Genomic DNA, 25,827 nt, shown 5'->3' on the forward strand with positions numbered 1-25,827 from the left:
TTGCCTTATATTGATTACATTTTGTCTTAGTGACTTTTATGGTTTATGTAAAGCACTTTTTATTCCCAATTGTATCCGGCCAATTACCCCACTCTTCAAAGCCATCCCCGTCGCTGCTCCACCCCCTCTGCCGATCCGGGGAGAGTTGCAGACTACCACATGCCTCCTCAAATACATGTGGAGTTGCCAGCCACTTCTTTTCACCTGATAGTGAGGAGTTTCACCAGGGGAACATAGCGCGTGGGAGGACCATGCTATCCCCAATCCCCCCTCCCCCCCGAACAGGCGCCCTGACCGACCAGAGGAGGTGCTAGTGCAGCGACCAGGACACCCACCCACATCTGGCTTCCCACCCGCAGATACGGCCAATTGTGTCTGTAGGGACACCTGACCAAGCCAGAGGTAACACAGGGATTCGAACTGGCAATCCCCGTGTTTTTAAGCAATGGAATAGATGGCTACGCTACCCGGACGCCCTGAATTGCCTTGTTGCTGAAATGTGCTGTACAAATAAATTTGCTTTGCCTTGCTTTAATTCTCTTTGCCGGCTGGCATACTTCTCTTGCAGTGGTTTTCTTATATCAGATAGGGGGTGCTGTCCTTGCAGTGTCCCCCTTTATAAGACATGCATTCTCAATACAAGATTCTCTCCCTCCCACTTCTAAAACCAAATATTTTATCACAAGGACACAACAAAGGACTTTTTGGTGACTTTGACAGCAGAGTAGTTTTGAGAACGGTTTCCTTCCTGTGAGTGTACAGTATGTGTTTGGGGAATGTGTGTATGCATGCACACGCATGTGTTTCCTTCAAAGTTTTTAGATCAATGGATGATAAAATGTTTCAATTACAGAGCTATTTCCATTTAAAGCATATGTGATTATTTTGTGTGACAGCGGGGTGGGCAGAGTATTCAGTTGGACAACCCTCCCTAGTGGAGCTAGTTCATTTGGTTCATTCAACCCAATTTCCCTCGGGGATGAATAAAGTATTCTGATTTGGAAGGGTACTGAAATGTAAATGTTTGTTATCAAACTTCAACCAAGTCAGGTTATATGTTCAAGTGAGGCATCCTGCATCCTTTTAAACAATCCTTTCCAATAAAAACATTTCAAGTAGTCCCTGCAAATCTTAGGTGTGGTGTTTGATTTTTTTTTTTGTGACAAACAAATTAAATATAGGTGCCTCACAAAAGCATCATCCAGTCTGTACATTTGGGTGTTGTATGCAACCACCTGAATAGGTAAATATTAAGTATAAAAAAGTGCTGAAATCAAATACTAGATATTAAATAGGATGAAGTATTTATTATTTCTATTGACTGATTTACTATCTGCGGAATGCATTTTCAATCTGCAGACAAACTTATTATCTAGCACAAAGTCCCACATTATCCCATTCATTTATTAGGACATTGCTACCAGGCAGTATGGTTCTACTGCGCCAGCTTAGTGAACCTTTATTGATTTTAAGGAAAAGTAACAAGATAGAGCGCTTGGGGATTTAACAGCGGCTCACTAATTCAACAATCAAGGTTACCCAACAGTTTAACTCACCGGAGCGGGTGCGTTGACCACCGAAAGGTTATAGCCATAGAGATAAGATGAACCCAGAGTACCGAAGAAGGCTGCACTCACCAGACAGGTTGTGATTGGCTGTTTCTAGAAGAGCACACATGCACACACACACACACACACACACACACATACACACATATAAACACACACACACATACACACACACACACACACACACACACACACACACACACACACACACACACACACACACACACACACACACACACACACACACACAGATGCATGTCAAAAGTCTTGCCATTGTACAATTAGAATGTTTTCTATCTGAGTGAAGGTCAGACAGGAACCTGGGGAATTACAGCAGAGATATGTCATATGGATCCAAGGAACTAGGTCAAGAATCCAGGACATGTCTCTTCTATGACCTTGAAGGTGTTACTGCCTCAACAGCAAAGGTTGCACCAACTCTATGATAAAATGGTGATAAATACAAGTTCACCATGATGTACTATACAGCAAAGGCTTTATAATACATCACTGTACTATACACTGATGGATGACTGGGTGGCACTGATGGATGACTGGGTGAAGACAAATATAAGAGAAACTCTATTGGTTCAAAAGCAATTACTAAACACCATAAGAGTAACTGCATTCTAGCCATTTATAAAAAGAGCTATTTAAGCTAACTACTCTATTTTCCTGTACTACATTACTAATGAAATACTGTGTTGCAGCTTTTTTTGTGGTATTGTATGAGACTGTATGAAAAATGCAGTACCATGAAACTCTCTTACCATTAATTTTCAAGGATTTGTTGTATTAAGCTCCCTGCCTAAAACAAACAACAGGGCTTGGTTCACAACCAACACCAGACGCATGACTATGCAAGACTATCATACACCTGGGACAGAATGTGGGAGAAAGATGAATAAGAAAAGGGAGAAAAAGAAGTAGGGGAGAGGAAGTGTTTCAGGGCATAGAGAAGGAGGTGAAGACTTCAATAAGGGATTGTTAAATAAGCAGAGGTGAAAACCATCATAGCTACTACTACTTTCGGCTGCTCCCGTTAGGGGTCGCCACAGCGGATCATCCGTTTCCATTTCTTCCTGTCATAGCAATGCCCACAAATGTCAAGTCAATTTTATTTGTATAGCCCAATATGACAAATAAAAAATTTGCCTCAGAGGACTTTACAGCAATACAACATCCTGTGCTTAGACCCTCACATTAGATAAGGAACAAGTTGCCAAAAAAAAAAAAAAACAGAGAGAAAAAAATAGGAAGAAACCTCACAGAGAGCAACTTCGTCTCTCTCGTCAGCAGATGACACTTGAAAGGTTTCAGCCGAAGCCTGGCCTGACGGATGGCAGCGAGGACCTGAAGCAGGTTGGACAGGGCTCCGTCGAAGGTGCTGGCGTGTACCAGCAGGTTGTTGAGGTACATGACGCAATGGCTCCGGGGTACGTTATCGGCCTTTCGAATGTAGCCGGTGCGTTACAGAGCCTGAATAGCATGAAACGGAACTGGCACAGACCCTACCTGATGATGAAGGCAGTCTTCAGTCTCACGTCGGAGGCCAGCTCCACTGCGTAGGTCGAGGGAGCTGAACCAGCTGGATCCTGTGATGTGGCTGAGGGTGTCATCGATTTGAGGAAGGGTAAGAGTACTTTTTTGCGATGGCTTTAAGGCCTCGATAGTCCACACAGAACTGCCAACCACCATCCTTCTTCCTCACCAAGACAGCTGGAGCTGCTGGACTGTCCGAGGGCTCAATCACCCCAGCAGCAGCCATCTCGCGGATTTTGTCCTCTGCCACCTGTCGCTTAGCAAGGGCCAGCCAATGGGGCTGCAGATGGATGGGCTGGGCGGGGCCAGTCTCGAAGGTATGCTGAACCAGCCCAGTCTGCCTGCAGTCTTCATCTCTAGCAGCGAAGACGTCCATGTAGTCATTGAGGAGATGTTTCAACTGGTGGCATTGCCGTGGGTCAAGGCCATTACTACTACGCTGCCACAAGTCATGTTTGGCCTCAGTCATCTCAGTGGAGGGTAGGATGGCAGGCTCAGCGAGCAGGGCTGAGGCAGGTTGGTGTGGTGCAGGGCCAATGATGGTGGGTGTGGAGACAGGTGGCTTAGATGGTGGTCTGGGCTGCTGAAGCATATGGGCTCTGTGCCTGCTGGCTGGCGGCTGCTTGGCGACTGGATCGTTGGTCTTGGGTCTGTCCCTCTCCCAACCGGACTAGAGCACCATGGTCTTCCTGCCGAGGGTGATGGTTGTCCCTGACAGGTTAACACAGGCCTCCCAGCAGGTTAGCAGGTCCAGGTCGATGATGCACGAGTCCGGATGTTGGCGAGCCAGAACTCATGTGCCAGCTCCTGGTCTCTGGCCCAGACTCACAGTGACTTCCTCCCTCTGGAGCTGCACCAGAAGAGAAAACACCAAGGGCGGTCTGACAGGACGTGGAAGTGGGGCAGGCTAAGCTAAGTCCGGCAGTTCCAATAACATCGAGGGTGGTCTAACGGCGGGCTCGCCTAGCGTTGACTGTGTCGAAGGTGTCATCATGTGGAGTGTGGAGAGGTGTGTCGAAGGTGTCTGGCTGAGAGAGCTGGGGCTGGATCGGTTGGGGGAGCCTGGTCTGCTGTGTCAGGTGGGCCCAGGGACCATGGCCCTGTCTGGAGCTGCACCCGAGGAGAAAACACTGAGGGAGGTCTGACAGGACATGGAAGTGGGGCAGGCTAAGCTAACTGCTAGCCCATGCAGACCAGCAGTTCCAATAACACAGAGAGCGGTCTAGCGGTGGCCTCGCCTAGTGCTGAGTGTGTTTTTGGATGAGGTGTAAAAACCAGGTCCAGAAAGTAAATGTCCAAACCGTGTATTTGCGCCAACCATGTTACTAAACCAGCTGATTTCATTGGCTAGTTTTCCCTACCCAGTTGAGGAATGCTGTTGACTAGAATCTGCTGGTGTAGTGCATGAGTGGAGCAAATATATGGTTTGGACCTTTACTTTCTGAACCTGGTTTTTACACCTCTGGCTTTGGTGTTGTTGCGTAGAGTGTAGGAAGGTGTGTCGAAGGTGTCTGGCTGGGAGAGCTGGCATTGGATCGGCTGGGGGAGCCTGGTCTGCTGTCAGGTGGGCCCAGGGACCATGGCCCTGCCTGGAGCTGTGCCCAGTGATTAAAGTGGGCCGGAGCTACCCGGATCCCGACACCGGCACTTCCCCTCCTCCCCCAAGTCAACCGGAGCTGAGATCCGGCACTCTGTAGACAGGAGTAATTTCAACCTTTTTGTCACAGTAAAATTTAAAACAAAAAACATGATGCAGCCAATTCACAAGCATTACGAAATAAATCGCAAATAAAGTCGTTCTATTTTTATACTACTTTACTTTTTCTAAAAGTTTGAACGATATCGCGTCCTCACGTGACCTGCACCTGCCTGCTGTCTGGCTTCACCAGACTTGACATCAAAAGAGACTGGCTTCACACTCACGGGTCAGGGTCAGTTCACCGCACCAGGCAGACAAGACTCGAGAGAGCGTCAACCTGCTACCTGCACTATTATCTTGGATTGGGGGGCATAAAGAGTGAGTATCTTCAGTGTATTTCCAATAGTATTTCCAATAGTTTTGTCTAGCTCTGCTGTGGTTTTCATTCAAGCAACTAACGTTAGCGAACGTAACGTTAGCTAGCTAGCTAACTAGCTATCTTCCACCCGGTAACGTTGCTAGCTAGTTGCTGACGTTGCTGGCTAGTTGTTTGAATGCTGCTAGGCAAGCTAACTATCGGTAGCATCCGGTAACGTTACCGGTAGCTAGCTAGTTATGTTTGTCCAACCTTAGCTCTGGCCATGCAATATTTTCATTCAAATAACTAACTAGCTAGCAAACGTTAGCTACCGGTAGCTATTATTACCTAACAATGCTAACATCGGGACTACTGGACCAGTGGTTAGCTAGCCTAACGTTAGCTAGCTACCTATCACTCCCGCACTTTTGCCCACCTCTCTAATACAGAGATCCCCCACTTACCAAATCCCACTTTAACCCCTGGCTGTGCCCGAGGAAGAAACACTGAGAGCAGTCTAACAGGACGTGGAAGCGGGGCAGGCTAAGCTAACTGCTAGCCCATGCAGACTGGCAGTTCCGACACTCATCCTGGTGTTCACTTTCTTGGACATTGACATAACGTTTTTCTTTTCTTTTTTTTCTTTTTTTTTTATATGTTGGATATATGTGTTTTTGTAGCTTTTTTTGCAGTTTGACTATACGTATGTGTTGTAGTTTGGATATGTGTTTTTGTCTTTGTGTTGCACTGCTGTGGGTTGGTCGAAACAATATTTCATTTCATTTCATATGCATAAGTGCATGAAATGAAATGACAAATAAATGCTTTTGATTCCTGATTAACCAACCTATTGGCTGGAACAACCAATAGTCTTGTTCCAACCAAGCAGTTACACACATTATTCTATTAGTCAACCAATAGGCTTTGCTAAGGACCTTGATTTGTAGACTCAGGTGTGCAACTGCTTGGTTGAAACAAAGACCTGCACCCACACCGGCCCTTTCTGGATCATGTTGCCCATCCCTGAGCCTTTCTGGGGCTTGTTGATACTTTTGGGTTCGCTCAGTTTGTTCAAGAGTCGGCTCATTGCAGTGGTAACACCCTTAATGTGCTTTTATCTAAAGGGATAGCTGTTTCTGATCTGAATGTCTTGCCAACCACATCTGCTGTGTCAGATCATTTTCTCATCAAATTTGAAGCATCATTGGCTTGTCCTGTTAATGTCAGCACAGACGTAATTGCCACTCGCCACGTTGGTCCATCAACTGTAGCTGCATTTGGCCAACAGCTGCCTGAAGTCTTGGCTCCTTTCACTGGAGAGACTGACTCTGTTGAAAATCTCACTAGTGACTTAAATGGCCCTCTCTAGTCTCCTCAATTCAGTTGCACCTCTCACAACCAGAACTAGGTGACTAAAGAGGCCTGCACCCTGGTTTGACGACGAGACACGTGCGCTTAAGCAGGCCTGCAGGAGACTAGAACATAAATGGCGAAAATCAAAATTGGAAGTTTTTTACCTATCTTGGCACGAGTGTTTATTGAAATACAAGCGTGCTTTATCTGCGACAAAAGCAGCGTATCTCTCTTGCTTAATCAATATTAATAATCATAACCCCAGATTTCTCTTTGACACTGTATCTAAACCTACTCAAAAGCAGCTATCTATTAGCTGCTCACCATTCAAGACCCATGAGTTTCTGGACTTTTTGTGCAATAACGTTGATGAGCTCATAAACAAAATCAGTTCTTCAACTCCAGCTACTCCTGCAGATCCTGTATTATCAAATTCATATCTATACAATGAGTCACTTATAGTCCCTCCCTCTCATTACAGTTTTTGAGACTATCTCTACTGATACTTTGACTAAGCTTGTCCAGCTTCTAAACCAACTACTTGCTTACTTGACCCTTTATCAGAAAAACTTTTTAAAGACCTCTGGCATTTTCTGGGACCTACAATGCTAGACATTGTTATCCCTTACTACTGGAACTATTCCCAGCAGTTTTAAGACAGCTGTAGTCAAAACTCTCCTTAATAAACCGCACCTCGATCCAGGGTCTCTTAATAACTATCGATCAGTCTCTAATCTTCCTTTCTTTTCTAAAGTACTAGAGAGAGTTGTGTATCAACAACTTTCGACCCATATAGAAGAAAACTATCTATATGAACCTTTTCCATCAGTTTTCAGGGCATGTCACTCCACTGAAACTGCTCTGACCAGAGTGGTGAACAATCTTCTACTAGCTATGGACTTCGATACCACTTCTGTGCTTCTACTACTGGACCTCAGTGCAGCCTTTGATACCACTGATCACTGTATACTATTAGACAGAATAAATTGTAATTTTGGTGTCTCTGGCTTAGCTCTCTCTTGACTTAAGTCCTACTTATCTGGAGGAACACATTTTGTCTGCTATAATAATATAACATTAAAATTCTCTTGACGTTAAATGTGCTATACCTCAGGGCTTGGTTCTTGGCCCTCTACTTGTCTCTCTTTATATTTCACCTCTTGGCCAAGATATATCATATGAAGTCATGGAATAAATTTCCATTGCTATGCAGATGATACTCAGCTGTATGTGCCTTTAAAGGCTGATGATCATACTCAAATGACTCATTTAGGGGTCTGCTTGGCTGCTGTGAAAAACTGGATGCCGCTAAATTTCCTGCTTTTAAATTCGGATAAAACTGAGATGCTGGTTGTTAGCTCTGCTAGACACAGACACCAATTTGATCAAGTAACAATAACAATCGACAACTCTGTGATTTCAGGAAGTGTGGCAGCCAAAACTCTTGGTATTACATTTGATCCCAGCCTTTCCTTTGATAAGCACATTAAATAAATCACCAAGACTGCCTTTTTTCACTTATGTAACATAGCTAAAATTCAGTCTTTCCTATCTACGGCTGACACGGAGACTCTAATACATGCATTTGTTTCATCCAGACTTGAGTATTGTAATGTTCTGTTTTCAGGTTTGCCACATGATAGTACTAAAAGTCTCCAGATGGTTCAAAACACTGCAGCTAGAATCCTAACTAAATCTAGAAAATTTGACCATATTACACCAATTCATGCCTCCCTTCATTGGCTTCCTATCCATGTTAGATCAGATTTCAAGGTGCTTCTGCTGACATAAAATCCTAAATAGTGGTCTATTCCATTGCCTACCAACACAGGGATCGACAGTTCGAATCTCTGTGTTACGTCCAGCTTGGTCAGGTATCCCTACAGACACAATTGGCCATGTCTGCGGGTGGGAAGCTGGATGTGGGCATGTGCCCTGGTCGCTCCACTAGCGTCTCCTCTGGTAGGTCGGGTGCCTGTTCAGGGGGAAGGGGGAACTGGGGGGAATAGCGTGATCCTCCCACACGCTACGTCCTCCTGGCGAAACTTCTCACTGTCAGGTGAAAAGGAGTGGCTGGCAACTCCACGTGTTTTTGAGGGGGCATGTGGTAGTCTGCAGCCCTCCTCAGATCGGCAGAGCGGGTGAAGAAGTGACTAGGATGGCTCAGAAGAGTGGGGTGATTGCCGGATACAATTGGGGAGAAAATCCAAAAGAAAAAAAAAAGACAATCACAGTCTGTCGAGTTCTTTAAATCCAAACTTAAAACTCATATTTTTGCCTTAGCCTACATTTAGTTGCCTTTAAGTTGAGTGCTGCACAACCTGTACTAGATGGCGGGTTGGTTTCTGTCTCAATGAATTTACCAAGCACTGTTCTGCCGACGAGATTATAGCGTATAGATTGTCGACTATTGCAAACTGTTCTCTTCTCTGACGTGTCTTTTATCTCTCACTGAATGACATCTTCTCTCTCTTCTTCTGTGTATGTGAATGGTGTGACTTGAGTTTCCCTTGTGTGCACGTGTAGTCTGTTCTCCTCCTAGTTCTTCATGGTGATGGCGGTCGCCGCCTGAACACTGTTTGGCATCCCACCTCATCATATTTTCTTTTTATATATCTTTTAAAGCCATATAATTTTGTTATACTGTTTCAATATTATATCCTTCTCTCACTCAGATGTGTGACTAATTTTTATTTTTTGTCTCTTCTCCCATGTATATCAATGGTGTGACGTGAGTCTCTCTTGTATGCATGTGTAGTCTGTCCTCCTGGTGGTTGCGTCACTCAGGTCCTGCGCTGTTCCGATGGCATCTAGACACTGCTTGGCACTTCCTCATCATATTCTTCATATATTTTATAATTCCATTATAATTCTGTTATCCTCTTTCAATGTTGTATTCTGTAAATTGTGTACACACAACATCCATTGCACATCTGTTGTCCGAATTGGGGGAGAGATCCCTCCTCTGTTGCTCTCCCTGAGGTTTCTTCCTATATTTTTCTCCCTGTTAAAGGTTTTTTTTTTAGGGAGTTGTTCCTTATCCGATGCGAGGGTCTAAAGACAGGATGTTGTGTTGCTGTAAAGCCCACTGAGACAAATCTGTAATTTGTGGTAATGGGCTGTACAAATAAAATTGACTTCTCTTTGAGGCTTTAAAAAAAAACAGGAATGATTTGTGATGCAATTACCCATTTCTGCACCAGCAGCCGTGATTCTTATCCAAAGGACCCTCTGAGATAAGTGGCCCTTGTCATTATTATCTTGAGTAGAGACAAACCATCATTTCCATGAATCAGAAACCTGCAGAGCTGCTATCAAGCTGAGCCAATCAATCGGCCCTCTCCTAACAGTATTTATTCAATCAATTTGACCTGAATCTTCCACATGCAAAAATGTATTTCAGCATGAAATGATTCAGTAAAACTGGAAAAAACACTAGTAAATTAGTGAAAAAGTGAAGTGAAGGGGGCAGCGCGGTGCACTTTCTCTCATACACATTATTCATAATTAGGAACTCCCTATTAAAACCTGTTGTCTTCTGAGGGCTAACGAGTCAGTCCACTGGAGCAGGTGCCCTACTGGAGTTTCCTTTGAATCTACTACTAATACTTTCAGCTGCTGCTGTTAGGGGTCGCCACAGCAGATCATCCATTTCCATTTCTTCATGTCTTCTGCGTCTTCCTCTGTCACACCAGCCACCTGCATGTCTTCTCTCACCACATCCATAAACCTCCTCTTTGGCCTTCCTCTTTTCCTCTACCCTGGCAGCTCCATATTCAGTATCCTTCTCCCAATATACCCAGCATCTCTCCTCCACACATGTCCAAGCCATCTTAATCTTGCCTCTCTTGCTTTGTCTCCAAACAGTCCAACCTGAGCGGTCCCTCTAATATAATCATTCCTAATCCTGTCTTTCTTCATTAGTCCCAGTGAAAATCTTAGCATCTTCAACTCTGCCACCTCCAGCTCCACCTCCTGTCTTTTCATCAGTGCCACTGTCTCCAACCATATAACATAGCTGGTCTCACAACCATCTTGTAAACCTTCCCTTTAACTCTTGCTGGTACCCTTCTGTTGCAAATCACTCCTGACACTCTTCTCCACCCTGCCTGCACTCTCTTCTTCACCTCTCTACTGCACTCCCCGTTACTTTGGACAGTTGATCCCAAGTATTTAAACTCAAATGCCTTTGTCACCTCTACTCGTTGCATCCTGACCATTCCACTGTCCTCCCTCTCATTCACGCATACGTATTCCGTCTTGCTCCTACTGACTTTCATTCCTCTTCTCTCCAGTGCATACCCCCACCTCTCCAGGCTCTCCTCCAGTAAAGACAGACAAATCCAATGAATGTGTGTGTGCGCGCACACACACAAACACACACACACACACACATTCATCTTTACTGCGGCTCTTACGTAGCCCCCATGTTATGGAGAAGTGATCATTGATCATTTGAGTTTTGCACACTCTAGTTGAGATCCCTCAGAAAAGTGCTTGTAACAGGCTGCCCTACTTTTTTAAATTAAACCAGCAGATTATTTTTTACAGCGCATGCTTGCAAAAAAAGGTTTTCTCAAAATGTTTTTTTTTTAGGGGCAAACTACATTTCTGAATGCTGGAAATCAATGCAGAGAAGACAGATCCAGTCTGACCATCAAATACATATAATCCAGCTAATGTGCAGAGGGGCCCAGATGTTACTCTGCGTGAGCTCAGGTGTGTGTGTACATTTTGATAAAAAAAACAAACGATATCAGATGACCTTCAGGGAAACTAAATTAGATGATGATGGCATGTTGTTCCGAAATTAAACATTTTCAAATTATACCACCATATGTATTCACCTCCTTTATTTATTCATACAGGTTCATATATACACATTATAGATGTGAGTATGTGTGTGTGTGTATGTGTGTGTGTGTGTGTGTGTGTGTGTGTGTGTGTGTGTGTGTGTGTGTGTGTGTGCGCGTATGTGTGTGTGTGTTGTATTTTCTCTCTCAGCAGTGGGCTGGGACTCTGAACAGGTTAAGAACATTTGTGAAAGTGTAATATCAGGTGCATTTACAGACTTCTTAGTGAGTGGCTCAAACAGATCCATTAGGTTGGTACAATCTCTGAACAGGAAATTGCTTTCGGTGCTGGCCCAGCAGGAGCACAATACTGACACCAATTTAAGTTTCATTTTGTTTTGTTTTAGTCCCCCCTGCCCCCCCTTTTTTTTTCTTTAGAAAGCTGTAAAGGCACTGTTTTTTTGGGGGGGGGGTATAAGTTCCAAAATACTTTAAATTTATTGTAACACTTGAAACTTACTCAATACCTCATTCCACTTTGTAAATCACATCTTAACAGCCACGGACATAAATTACAAAATATAAAGTCCTTTTAAAATACAATTATTTTTAATTTTGTAAGAAAATGTTTCATAATTTTCAAATATGTTCGTATGCATTGCTATTATCTATTATTTATTTATTTATTTTCTATTCTATTCTTCTCTATGGCCCTGTGGTGGACTGGCGGCCTGTACAGGGTGTCTCCCTGCCTGCCGCCCAATGACTGCTGGGATAGGCTCCGGCATCCTGCAGCCCTGAGTAGGATAAGCGGCTTGGATAATGGAATGGAATGGTATGCATTTCATAATGAAACGCCAAGTAAAAGGGACCAGCATTGAAGGTATTTGCTGAAATGCTTCAAATGATTCGCCCTTCCTCAAGTTCAGTCAACCTACTGACGCATACCACATCTAAATATGGTGGTGTGGTGACCCACATCTTTATAACGAGAGACATTCACCTAAGAGGACGGTGTACCTTTAAGGGAAGAGGCGAGGGGTCAGATAATGCACTTCCGCTTCCGGTTCACAGTTGAGTTCAGTGTCGTTGTCGAATGTATGACATGCTAAGTTGGAGCTAGTAAACTACCCCGACTACGTCTACTCTCACGTCTCCTGTCTCGTTGTTTTCTAACTCCACATTGGTGACCCCGACGTGATCGAACTACTAATACGAGTATGTCTGACAACGAAGACGCCGGGAATAATGCTGCCGCGGTACCCGCTCCCGACGCCGGTGCTAACAACATGGCTATTGCTAACGCTAGCATTTACGCCGCTACTGTGAAGCTACCCGACTTTTGGCAGCATAATCCACGGCCGTGGTTTCAACATGTGGAAGCCCAGTTCCAGCTGAGAGGGATAACGCAGGATGCAACGCAGTACTTCCACGTAGTGGCGGCGTTAGACGCATCGACAACGGCGCGAGCAATGACACTGTTGGAAGCTCCGCCAGCTGCTGGCAAGTACGATGCTATAAAGACATTCCTCCTGAAACTATTTGAACTGTCGGAGCTGGAGAAGGCAGACCGTTTACTGTCCCTGAATGGCCTCGGCGACGGCAAACCGTCTGAGTTAATAGAAAAAATGCTGTCTGTGCTGAGATCGGCTGATCCGGCCTTTCTTTTCACACACATTTTTCTGAGGCAGCTCCCCGCACCTGTACGCACAGCACTGGCCAGTTCTCCTCTCGCCGCCTCCAAGGACTACCGTTCTCTGGCTGCTGAAGCAGACAGGGTTTTCCTGGCCAACTGGCAACAGTTTGTGCATGCCCTGCTACCCCACCAGACCGCCCCACCACCACCTGTGTACAACTATATGGACACCGCGGCTGCGGTGACAGCCCGCCGCCAACCTGACGATGGGCTCTGTTATTACCATGCCCGGTTTGGGGCAAAAGCAAAACAGTGTCGCAAACCCTACAGTTACAGGGTTCAGGGAAACGCCAAGGCCGGCGCTCGTTAACGGCTATGGGCGCCGGCCGTGACTGCAAGCTGTTGTTCATCAGAGACTCCTTGTCGGGCCGGCGGCTGCTGGTTGACTCTGGCGCTCAACGCAGCAACAAGCTGTGGACACGATGACCGACAGTCACGGCCCCCAGATGGACGCCGCCAACGGCACGTCCATTCGGACGTACGGTATCAGACATGTGGACGTGTGTTTTGGCGGCCGACGTTTCGGCTGGGACTTGGTGATGGCTGCTGTATCCACCCCGCTCCTAGGTGCGGATTTCCTCTGTGCTTTCAACCTGCTGGTGGATGTTAAAAACTGTCGCGTGATTGATGCCGTCTCTTTTGCGTCATACCCCTGCACGCTTGGGGGGGCTGGAGCGCTGTACCTCGCTAACACACTCTCCACCGGGGATCCATACCAACGCCTGCTCGCAAATTTCCCCGAGCTCACCACACCCACCTTCTCCTCGGCGGTGGCCAAGCATGGCGTGGAACATCATATCAGTGGGCCCCCCAGTTTACGCCCGGGCCCGACGCCTCGACTCGGCCAAGCTCGCAATAGCCAGGGAGGAGTTTTCGACTATGGAGCGCCTCGGCATTGTCCGCCGTTCTGACAGCCCGTGGGCTTCCCCTCTTCACATGGTTACTTAGGCCGACGGGGGTTGGCACCCGTGCGGGGACTACCGTCGCCTAAACAATGCCACGACCCCCGACCGGTACCCCATACCGCACATACAAGATTTCTCTACCCACCTGGCGGGCGCTGCCATCTAGTCCAAAATCGACTTAGTGCGGGGGTATCACCAAGTGCCGGTCCACCCACTGGATGTCCCAAAAACGGCTGTCATCACACCCTTTGGGCTCTTTGAGTTCTTACGTATGCCTTTCGGCCTTAAAGGGGCGGTGCAGACGTTTCAGCGCCTTATGGATTCTGTGCTCCGCGACATGCCATTTTTGTTTGTGTACTTAGACGACATCCTCGTGGCCAGCGCGTCGGCGGAGGAACACATGACGCACCTCAGACAGCTGTTCGACAAGCTCAGCGAACACGGCCTCATCATCAACCCAGCTAAGTGTCAGTTCGGGGAGTCGTCCATCACCTTCCTCGGGCACCACATCACTCCACAGGGGGCCGTTCCCCTCCCTGCCAGGGTTGAGGCTGTCACCATGTTCCCCCGCCCCCGCACTGTACAGTCGCTGCAGGAATTCCTGGGCATGGTGAACTTTTATAACCGTTTCCTGTCCCGTGCCGCCCACATCATGCGTCCCCTGTATGAGGCCCTGCGGGGTAAGAAGTCTAAGGACGAGCTGGACTGGTCTTCGGGGATGGACGAGGCTTTTGTGGCCGCCAAGACCGCGCTGGGCAATGCTGCGCTGCTAGCTCAACCGTCGCCTGCCGCCCCCATAGCCCTTACAACGGATGTCTCCGACTACGCCGTGGGGGCCGTGTGTGAGCAGTGGGTGGGGGGGGGGGCTGGCAGCCGTTGGCGTTCTTCAGTAAACAACTCCGTGAGAGCGAGCGCAAATACAGCACCTTTGATAGGGAACTACTGGGTCTCTTCCTCGCAACCAGACACTTTAGGTTCCTATTGGAGGGCCGACAGTTCACCGCTTTCGTGGACCACAAACCGCTGACGTTCTGTATGGCCAAAACCTCAGAACTGTGGTCTGGGCGTCAGCAGCGCCATCTCGCGGCGGTTTCCGAGTTTACCACGGACATACAACACGTGTTCGCCGACTGCCTTTCACGGGCGGTTGTTAACGCCGTTCACTTGGGACTCGACTACGCCGCTATGGCAGCGGACCAAGCCAAGGACGCGACCGTTCAAGACTACCGGTCGACCCCTACGGCGCTACGGCTGGAGGACGTGACGTTCGACGCGGCCAACACCACCCTCCACCGTGACATCTCCACCGGTCAACCGCGCCCCCTGGTGCCTACTTCCTGGCGGCGCCGAGTTTTCGACACCGTCCACGGCCTTTCCCACCCGGGAGTGAAGGCCTCGACCAAGCTGGTGAGCGTCAAGTTCATTTGGCCGGGGCTCCGTAAGGATGTTAGAGCCTGGGCCGGCTTGTGTGTGGCGCGCCAAGGTGCACCGCCATACCAAGACCCCTTTGGCGCCGTTTGTGGTTCCAGAGAGGCGGTTTGACCATGTCAATGTTGACCTGGTGGGTTCCCTGCCCCCCTCCCGTGGTTATACGTTCCTCCTCACTATTGTGGACAGGGCCACCAGGTGGCCAGAGGCTATTCCCTTGTCCTCCACAACGGCAGCAGAGGTAGCACGGGCGTTCATCGGCTGCTGGGTGGCCCGTTTCGGCACGCCTGGTGACATCACGAGCGACCGGGGCTCCCAGTTTACCTCGGAGCTCTGGACGGCGGTCGCTGAGCACCTGGGGGTGAAGATCCACCGCACTACGGCGTACAACCCGCAAAGCAACGGACTTTGTGAGCGGTTCCATCGGGACATGAAAGCCGCTCTGCGGGCAAGCCTCACTGGCTGCGACTGGATGGACCGGCTCCCGTGGGTCATGCTCGGCCTGCGTTCAGCCCCGAAGGAAGACCTCCAGACCTCCTCCGCTGAGCTGGTGTATGGCCAGCCCCTGCGGGTTCCGGGGGAGTTTCTTCCGGATGCTACGGCTCCCTGGTCGGCCGCCTCTCACCTCAGTGTGTCCCGGAGCGCTGCCGGTGCCTTCGCTCCCGTTCCGATGTCTCAACACTGCCTCTACCGGTCCTACGTCCCCAAGGATCTGCCATCGGCGAGGTACATCTTCATTAGGCACGACAGCCATCGGTCCCCGCCGCAGCCCCCATACAATGAGCCTTTCCGCGTCCTGGAGGCGGGGGATAAGAACTTTGTGGTGGACATGGGGGGCAGGCCGGAGCGGGTCGCTATAGACCGTCTTAAGCCCGCTCACTTGGACATTGGGGAGCCAATGCAATTGGCCCTACCCCCATGGCGGGGGCGCCCTCCTAGGTCGGCCCCGGCACCTGCCTCTGTTCCTGCTTCGGCCCCGCCTATGGCCCGGGTTTCGGCCCCATCTGTTTCCCCTCCTGTGAAGCGCAGCCGTTATGGCCGCAGGGTCCGCCCCCCGACTCGTCACCTGTTTTCCCCGTGACTTTGCACTATGTCATTGACTGTTCTGTTGTAGAGTCTATTTTTATGTTCATGACTTGCACTTTTGCTGTTTTGCATTGTTTTGTGTAGGTGAATTCTGGGGGGGCCTGTGTGGTGACCCACATCTATATAATGAGAGACATTCACCTAAGAGGACGGTGTACCTTTAAGGGAAGAGGCGAGGGGTCAGATAATGCACTTCCGCTTCCGGTTCACAGTTGAGTTCAGTGTCGTTGTCGAATGTATGACATGCTAAGTTGGAGCTAGTAAACTACCTCGACTACGTCTACTCTCACGTCTCCTGTCTCGTTGTTTTCTAACTCCATAGTGGCGTATTAACCAGCCTCTCCTCTTTTTGAAAACATTCACAGCAAGTTCAAGTTGTGTTCACGGGTTAGCTTTGGGAGGTTAGTCAGACCCTCACGAGTCAAGATCAGGAAATTTGTGTAGGTGGCTACACAAGCCAAGCACGATCGCCCAATGAACGCCCCCTGTCTAAACCTATCATCAACTGAGTGAGGGTACGAGCTTGCAGACACTGAGCACTGACAACAGCCATGTCAAGCAATCATGACCCTTAATTTGCCACAGTGACAAGGCCACCAAGATAACATCTTAATTCATTCCTGCTTTATTTGGGAAAAAATAGTCATGTACCTGCAACAACTGGGGCAAACATGCACATAACGTTAGAGAAACATATACCCAAATCTATGAATAATATTGGAAATAGAAATAATAATCCCACACTAACCTTCTTGGTGTCATCTTTGGAGGTGCATGTTACAGGGCTGTTAGTATTTGTGACAACTTTGTGATCCTGTCCCGAGCGATCCATCTTAACTTTTCTGGAAACTGAAATGAGAAAAAGGTGGTTATGTGATGTCACTCAGGCAGTTCACACAGCTCCTATATGGAGGTCAGAAGACATGCAGGGAGAGGACGAAAAGGTTTTTTTTCCTCTTGTTTTTGTTTAGGAGTCATAAAAATACCTCAAAGAGAAGTGACAGACGTCGAAAGAATAAGTGTCAGTTCTGCTGTATGCTGACCAGGGCCACCCATAAGGGGGGGGGGCTTTCAGGAGCCCCTCCGCTGGGGGGGGGGGCATAGAGACCAGCAATAATCATGTTCATCTTAAATATAAGCAATGATAATGTCAATATTTGCCACTGAGTGTGAATTGGCTAAACAGATGGACTTTACAGACATTATAAAGGACTTTGCATCCAGTAAGACAAGAACAAGATGGCTGGATGATGCAGAGATGAAGCCATAAGGTAAGAGGTTGCATTTTCTACTAAGAAATGTGTGGTGTAAGTGTAGCAGATCTTTGTTGAACTTGGTGTTTTTAAGTGTATCAAAGAGTTCTGTTATGGTGTGTGTGTGTGGGGGGGGGGCTCCGTTACTGAGTAAGTCTCTCTCAGTTTACATGTATGTGTTTAGTATGAGAGACAGAGCAGACGCATGCGTTGACATGCATAAAGGAGTTGGGGTTTTTTGGGGGGGGGCATTTGCTGGACCTTTTCAGGGGCACAGCCATTTCTGTGGACGACCCTGATGCTGAAATGTACTAATACAGGATTGTTGGCTCAAAAACACACTGACACATTTGATTTAAAACCGTGATGTCAAATTTCCCATGCAAACTTTCTCTGAAATCTCCCCCCATAAGGTAGCCCCCGACACAGCTGGTGATCATTTTAGTCTTAACCATATATCCATACAAAAGGAGAACAATACTGTTCTATGACGCTTTAGTTTTATAACACTTTTCAACTCATAATGGTGGCTAACTTAACTACCAGATATCACAGAGATAGGCTAAGTCTACCACCTAGTGGCCATCAATATATCAATGGGGGGGGGGACATTTGATGTTCACGTTTTTTGAATTGCCCTATTTTTTTCACAGTTACAGCACAATGTATTTAATTTTATAACTTGTGGATTTACTGTCATTACTCTCTTTCAGAGTTCACAATCATGAAGTATGGCTTGAGTTGTAGGAATGCAACACACTTTCGTTGTTAGTGCACGGCAACAATAATCAACAAAGCACATTTTCTGAAGCACCTGACATACCATCAGCATCCAGTGGCCCCTAAAGAGCACCCAGATGCCCTTTAAGAGTGCCCAGATGCCCTCCAAGAGCACCAAGATGCCCCCCAAGAGCTAGTCTTTATATGCAGGCAATTTTTATATTCCAAATGTACTGGCCTAATATGATTCCTAGCTTGCCGTGGTCACAATTTAGTATTTCATGCAGTATGCGAGACAGTCATTCCATAATTTTACAAATACAGCTTAAAGCACCAGCAGGCTGGAGTTCAAGGATGAATCAACCCCAGTGCACTAGTTCACAAAGGTGAAAAGTACTTTCCAGTTTGAAATTAACAGGGTCTAGATTAGGAAACATCTGGAACTGGCCAACTAATTGTTCACCCGGGAGAATATCTCCTGTAACAGATGTGTACTGTTGTTACCATCTAAATCTACTCTTAAACGATAGAGGCTTGGACGGTTTTTTAATTTTTTTTAAGCAACCAGTTTTGAGATTATTACTGCAGTTAATTACAGGAATGCTCATTCAGTGGGGACTGCATTTTGAAAAATCTTTTTTAAGAAAAAGAAATATCCTATATCAGTATATTAAAGTTGAGTTTTAAGTTTTAATAATAGCTGCATAGAAATTATATTTAGTTGAAGAATGAATTAAATATGAGCCATTGAGAATGTTTTTATCAAGTTGAATAATTTAAAATAAACAGTGAGATTAAACTGAAATGAGTACATTTTCTATAAACCACTGACCCCTCTTACCTTGTTAAATGTAACAGAAGACTTTGGTGAATTTAGTGGTTCAGTATGTTTGATAAATACATATGACAGAAGTTAGAAAACCAAACTTAATATTTCTCTTCTGATCCTTGGTTGTTAATGTTAAGGGACTACTTACAATATTCTCATTTGTGTGTAAGTTATTATGTATCCAAGAAGTATAAGATGACATTGAATATGGCCTTTTAATGAATAATCTACATTCTGACAAACAAAAATACCATCGTTGTCTTCCTGTGATATGACTGTATTATACTGATATTACAATTAGTACCAGATATGTAAAATAAGAAAAATCAAATTACTTAGAGCGACAAATAGCGCCACTTTATGTTGTCATTGTACAGTTGTATGGCTACAATGAAATTTGTCTTCTGCATTTAGCCCATCCTGTTGTATAGGAGCAGTGGGGAGCTGTGGTGCAGGTGGTGGTACAAACTTTTTATAAGAAAAATCAACTGAATTAGAGCAACAATTTAATAAATGACTTTAATGCACATTAAAATAGCAATAAAAATATTTTGGGATCTATCAATACACAGAGGTGGCCTGAGGTCAAGGTGAGCTTAACTGTCCTAAGACAAATTTACATACTGAAATGAGGTAGTAGGCTTTCAGTGCTACATCACAAATAGTAATAAGCTTCAATAAATAAAAACAGTTGTCATAATATGGATAGGGATAGTGAATCAGGAAGTGCAGTGGATTAGTAAGGAGGAAGTGAGGGCAACTATGAAGAGGATGAAGAGTGGAAAGGCAGCTGGTCCTGATGACATACCTGTGGAGGCATGGAGATGTGTAGGAGAGATGGCAGTGGAGTTTTTAACTAGATTGTTTAACACCATCTTGGAAAGCGAGAGGATACCTGAGGAGTGGAGAAGAAGCATACTGGTACCGATTTTCAAGAATAAGGGCGATGTGCAGAACTGTAGTAACTACAGAGGTATACAGTTGATCAGCCACAGCATGAAGATATGGGAAAGAGTAATAGAAGCTAGGTTAAGAGGAGAGGTGATGATCAGCGAGCAGCGGTATGGTTTCATGCCACGAAAGAGCACCACAGATGTGATGTTTGCTTTGAGAATGTTGATGGAGAAGTACAGAGAAGGCCAGAAGGAGTTACATTGTGTCTTTGTGGATTTAGAGAAAGCATATGACAGGGTGCCAAGAGAGGAGGTGTGGTATTGCATGAGGAAGTCAGGAGTTGCAGAGAAGTATATAGGAGTGGTGCAGGATATGTATGAGGGAAGTGTGACAATGGTGAGGTGTGCAGCTGGAATGACAGATGGGTTCAAGGTGGAGGTGGGATTACATCAAGGATTGGCTCTGAGCCCTTTCTTGTTTGTAATGGTGATGGACAGGTTGACAGACGAGATCAGGCAGGAGTCTCCGTGGACGATGATGTTCGCGGATGACATTGTGATCTGTAGTGAGAATAGGGTGCAGGTGGAGGAGAGTCTGGCGAGGTGGAGGTATGCACTAGACAGAAGGGGAATGAAAGTCAGTAGGAGCAAGATGGAATACCTATGCATGAATGAGAGGGAGGACAGCGGAATAGTGAGGATGAAAGGAGTAGAGGTGAAGAAGGCATATGAGTTTAAATAATTGGGGTCAACTGTCCAAAGTAACGGGGAGTGCAGTAGAGAGGTGAAGAAGAGAGTGTAGGCAGGGTGGAGTGGGTGGAGAAGAGTGTCAGGAGTGATTTGCGACAGAAGGGTACCAGCAAGAGTTAAAGGGAAGGTTTACAAGATAGTTGTGAGACCAGCTATGTTATATGGTTTGGAGACAGTGGCACTGATGAAAAGATAGGAGGTGGAGCTGGAGGTGGCAGAGTTGAAGATGCTAAGATTTTCATTGGGAGTGACGAAGAAAGACAGGATTAAGAACGATTATATTAGAGGGACCGCTCAGGTTGGACGGTTTGGAGACAAAGCAAGAGAGGAAAGATTGAGATGGCTTGGACATGTTTGGAGGAGAGATGCTGGGTATATTGGGAGAAGGATGCTGAATATGGAGCTACCAAGGAAGAGGAAAAGAGGAAGGCCGAAGAGGAGGTTTATGGACGTGGTGAGGGAAGACATGCAGGTGGCTGGTGTGACAGAGGAAGATGCAGAAGACAGGAAGAAATGGAAACGGATGATCCGCTGTGGCGACCCCTAACAGCAGCAGCCAAAAGTAGTAGTAGTAGTCAGGAACTGACGATGGCAGAAACAATATTGTCTAATATTCGCCTCTGTTAGCTGTCTCGGACAAACGAATTTGGGTTTATTTTGCAAAAGGACCGAGCTGTGTGCACCCTGCTGTGAACATGTTGTGTGTCGAACTTCAAGTGTAAAACATCATTTTGAAAGCAAACAAGGCATGAGAAAAACTTCACAGGCTGATAAAGCTGAATCAATCAAAAGGGCAGTGGCCCAGTACAGGAAGCAAAGCAGCGTGTTTCCAACCCTATCTTCTTCTTTCAGCCTTTTCCCTGTTTTTCAGGGGTCGCCACAGCATCTTTTACAGTTTCCATCAGGACGCTGTGAGGGCACAGCACCAATGCCGGCCGTTGTTAATATTTACAACCCTATGTGCCGCCAAAAAAAAAAACCAAGGGCAGCTATAAAATCACGGTGTATTGCTTATCACGGGGAGCCATTCTCTAATGGCCACTTATAAAGGAGGCTTTCCTCAGCAGTTCACAGGTCACATCTGATGAGTTGCCAAACAAAGACTCGATCATCAACAGGATCAAAGAAATGACCATTTCTGCGAGAACTGTAGAAGCGCATTACAGACATGGCTGAAAATGTAAGGCACCAGCAAACTATTGCATTGAAAGATGCATCGGTATTCAGCATAGCTATTAATGAGAGTGTGGATGTAGACCATGCTCTACGTCTAGCAGTGGTTACCAGATATTGCGACAAACAAGGGTCGCTCTAAATCGGTAAGATTGAATTGATTTGCTTTTGAGCCCCGGTAATTTTCATACATTTGTACAAATAAAGTGTGTGTGTGTGTGTGTGTGTGTGTGTGTGTGTGTGTGTGTGTGTGTGTGTGTGTGTGTGCGTGCGGAACGCAGATCTTTTGGCAATCTAGATGGGGAGACAAGCAGCAGCAGTAAATAAATAAATAGATAAATGCTCATTATGAAAATGAACTGATTTTTTTTTTTTTACTTTGTAACGTGGCACAGGACATCCAAAAGGTTGCCGACCCCTGATACAGAGTAATGAATACAGGTCATGACATACGGTAACAATAAATCTAACATCTGTTTAACATGCAAACTCAAATTTGTCACTGTTTTATCACAGCTACAACCTCACATGTTCTACCAGGTGAGCTTCTGGACCACCGCATGGCCCTGAAATTTTCGTTATAATGCAGTTGTATAACCCACACTGGGTTATGTGCTCCATGACAGTGCAGCTGTCAGACAAATCCCAAGCCACACAAGTGTCAAGTCTGTCTGGCTGCCATTATGGATAGTGGAGAGCCCTTGACGGTGTAGACAGTCAAGTTGCTACTGGGGCACATGCCAGCAGCCCACATGGTAGTGAACCTAACTCTAACCCTAACCCTAACCATTATCCGGAAAACAAAAGCCCACTGATTTGAATAACATAACATCACAATAACATAACATCATTATTTTTAAGTGACAAAGTATACAATGAGACAGCACCAGTCTAGTCTATGAGGGGTAGGGGGACCATGGCGCCAAAGAAACAATTATCGCTGAGTGGATGGCATTAAAACCGACGTAAATATATTTGGCCATATTTAGATTTTCCTCAGTTTAAGGCTACTGTTGTTCAGTATTGTCACCGAACAGTGTGGTATTGCAAAACCTATGTGGTATTTCATAATCCATCGTCATGCCTGTGGTGGACAATCTCTTGGTCACCCCACAAAACAGTCTCTTCGCTCATTGATGCCATACAATCTGTGACACAATCACAGCTTATTTTCTACTGCAAACAAAACCCATTTGCTCACCATCAGAACCAAAGTGTACATACACACTATACCAACATTTCTTAACAAATTCAACCAGCAAACACATGAATAACTGCCGTTATCGATTTAGGATGCATTCCTTCCTCTACCTTTTTCATTTCATATGACCGAAGTGACTTTTTAGAGATAAGCTGTATTTGCTAAGTTTTGTACAAATGTTTGAATTGCATAACTGATAAGGAATACAAGTTCACCTGTTGTTTTGTGACACACAAAACAACAGAAGAACTTTACATTGGGCAAAGAGAGGACATGTACAGTAAAACACGTACAGTAACTCTTGGACAGTTTGACTCATCTAACCTATATTATTCACATCTGGTTTGTGGTTTGAAAAGATCATGCAGCATTGCGTGGCAGAAAAGTAGGACTTCCACTTCCCGAAGCGCTATACAATACTTTTAAAATATATATTTATTTTTTTAAATAATGAAATTCATCTGAAGTTACAGTGTTAAACTGGAGTTATCCTTGGAGGATTTGACATAGATGGGACTGAGCAATCTTGTGTGTGTGTGTGTGTGTGTGTGTGTGTGCATGAGCTGTGTGTGTGTGTGTACATACACACAGGGTGTTGTGATGCGTCTAGTGCAGCAGTGTGTAGTTGGAGGGAAGGTGCATGTGTTCTTCCAACCCGCTTGTGTCCTTCCTGCCCTTAGCTTGCTGCCGCTGGCTAGCCTTTGTAGCAAATAGGGAAGCATGCTAGCGTGTAAGCCTTCCCTTGCCAGTACATAGCCTCTCCTTCACCAAGACTCCTGCCAGGCCTCCCCGTGGCCACACATGGTAACTGGGGTCTTGCGGCCCCAGGCTAACTTGGCAGGGGATCTCGGAGCAGCAGTGGGCCCCAGAGATATGGTGTGCAGGCCCACCCTGGTGGACATGCCCTGGCACCTATCAACCACTGCCCCGCTGCCTTGTGGGTGAGTCTGGGAAGACATAAGGCTAAGGGAGCTTACCCCAACAGAAAAGCAAGCTGTGGCGGCACGCTTCGAGGCGGTTTCCGAAAAACTGGATTTCCGGCAGCCCCCTGCAGTTGTGTGGAGGTGCCGGTCGTCTAGGGATCCCCCTTGCCATCGGAACCCTCTCCTCTACAATCAAGTCATGTGGCGTTGGGAGAAGCGCACCCCCCATGCCACTTTAAAAACCATCTCTGCGCAGGTATCTTCTGCTATCTGAGTCCTCAAAGGACCCACAAATAGAAGAAGATGGTCATCATCAGGCACGATGGACAACCAGCAAGCAAGCAAGTGCATGAGCAAGACTGAACACAAGGGCAAGAGAGAAAGTAAGAGAGAGACTGGCTATAGGTGTCTGTGACTGTATGTAATCTGAACGTGCAACATATCCCTCAAAGTCAATCATTTCCTGGAAACATTTCATTTTCATAGTCTTTTGCTGACTAACAACTAGAACTGGCTCACTGACACATTTCCCTCAGAGAGGGCTAAAAGGAACTCTTTCAACAAACATTTTTGTAGCACAGAGGCACACAAACAGATCAGAATTCACATTACCGCCAGATCTTACCACCGGCAGTAATACTCGGGAGTTACACGGGTACTTCCAGGGCTTTTCTCACTTCCTTGCCAGCAAGCGACCATATGTTCTTGGTGTTGATGGGTCAATCAGGGAATGAAAGTATGATGTTGATTTTTTTCTTCTTTTTTTTTTTTTACATCCACAGAGCCAGGTTGTATCACCTAGTCAGCCTGTGCTATTCTTATTCTATTCTATCAGTCTGTGCTATTCGTCTTTTTAAAGACAAGGATTGAAAAGATACTACACGAGATACTTATTACAAATAAATGCATATTTTTCACAACAAGATTAACAGTTCTCTTGGTTGATCCATCGCATGCTACTCAACAGATGATTGCAAAACCTCACAGTGTTAGTACTGTATATACAAAATGGTGAAGTCTAACACCAACGCTTTCAAAGAAAAAGAAAGAGACTTCACCCAATGAGCATATATTGGCAGATGAAAAGGTAGTTTTAAACTTGCTAAGCGAACTCTTCCCTGCAGTTGTGAAAAGATGCCAGTATGCATGCAATGTCTTCAGATAACAGTATGCATGCAAAGTAATGTCTTCAGATAACAGTAAGTGGCCTGGCCCATGTGCTTGAAGTCAAAGTTTAGCCAAAAAATTTTTTTTAAAAACAAATAAAATGCATGCACAATTTCTAACATTGTGCTAAACTGGGTTAACATTCTCCCCACACTGTAACTCACCTAGACATATGCTGAAAATCCAACAGCAACAGAAGCTATGACTCGTTACTTTCAGTCTCATCCAGGCTATGACAATGAAAGTCTAATGATTAACACCGAGGGAGGGACACGTGATGACATTAAATGGATATGCTCACAGACAGTCACAAAGTCTCTCTGCTCATTCTTACACACCCACATAAACACACAGTACACTAAAAAGACCAGAGACCCAACTTGCAAACATTGACTTTTATCTCAATGGCAGGAAATCCCTTATGTAACTCAATGTTATGTAATAACTGGCTTTACAAAGATAATGACTCTGCAGGTATTATAAGATATTATGTTTCCAAAAACAGCTGAGCATGATAGCAACGCAGGTGAGTTGTTGGCATTTCAGCTCA

The 25,827-nt window shown here is 45.9% G+C and overlaps 1 protein-coding gene across 1 annotated transcript in view; it reads right to left on the reverse strand.

The window, feature by feature from the left end:
* The window catches only part of slc2a9l2 (solute carrier family 2 member 9, like 2), a 204,799-nt gene extending 179,324 nt beyond the window's left edge, over window positions 1-25,475 (reverse strand). The window contains exons 1-3 of the mRNA XM_056274147.1: window positions 25,442-25,475; window positions 17,117-17,217; window positions 1,557-1,661 (exon numbers count right to left, since the gene is read on the reverse strand). Coding sequence (XP_056130122.1) covers window positions 1,557-1,661; window positions 17,117-17,200 — 189 coding nt within the window. The 5' untranslated portion in view covers window positions 17,201-17,217; window positions 25,442-25,475. The remainder of the gene's footprint in view (window positions 1-1,556; window positions 1,662-17,116; window positions 17,218-25,441) is intronic.
* Between the last annotated feature and the right edge of the window lie 352 nt (window positions 25,476-25,827).

This window comes from Lampris incognitus, chromosome 2 (genome assembly GCF_029633865.1).
Source record: "Lampris incognitus isolate fLamInc1 chromosome 2, fLamInc1.hap2, whole genome shotgun sequence".
Taxonomy (NCBI): Eukaryota; Metazoa; Chordata; class Actinopteri; order Lampriformes; family Lampridae; genus Lampris; species Lampris incognitus.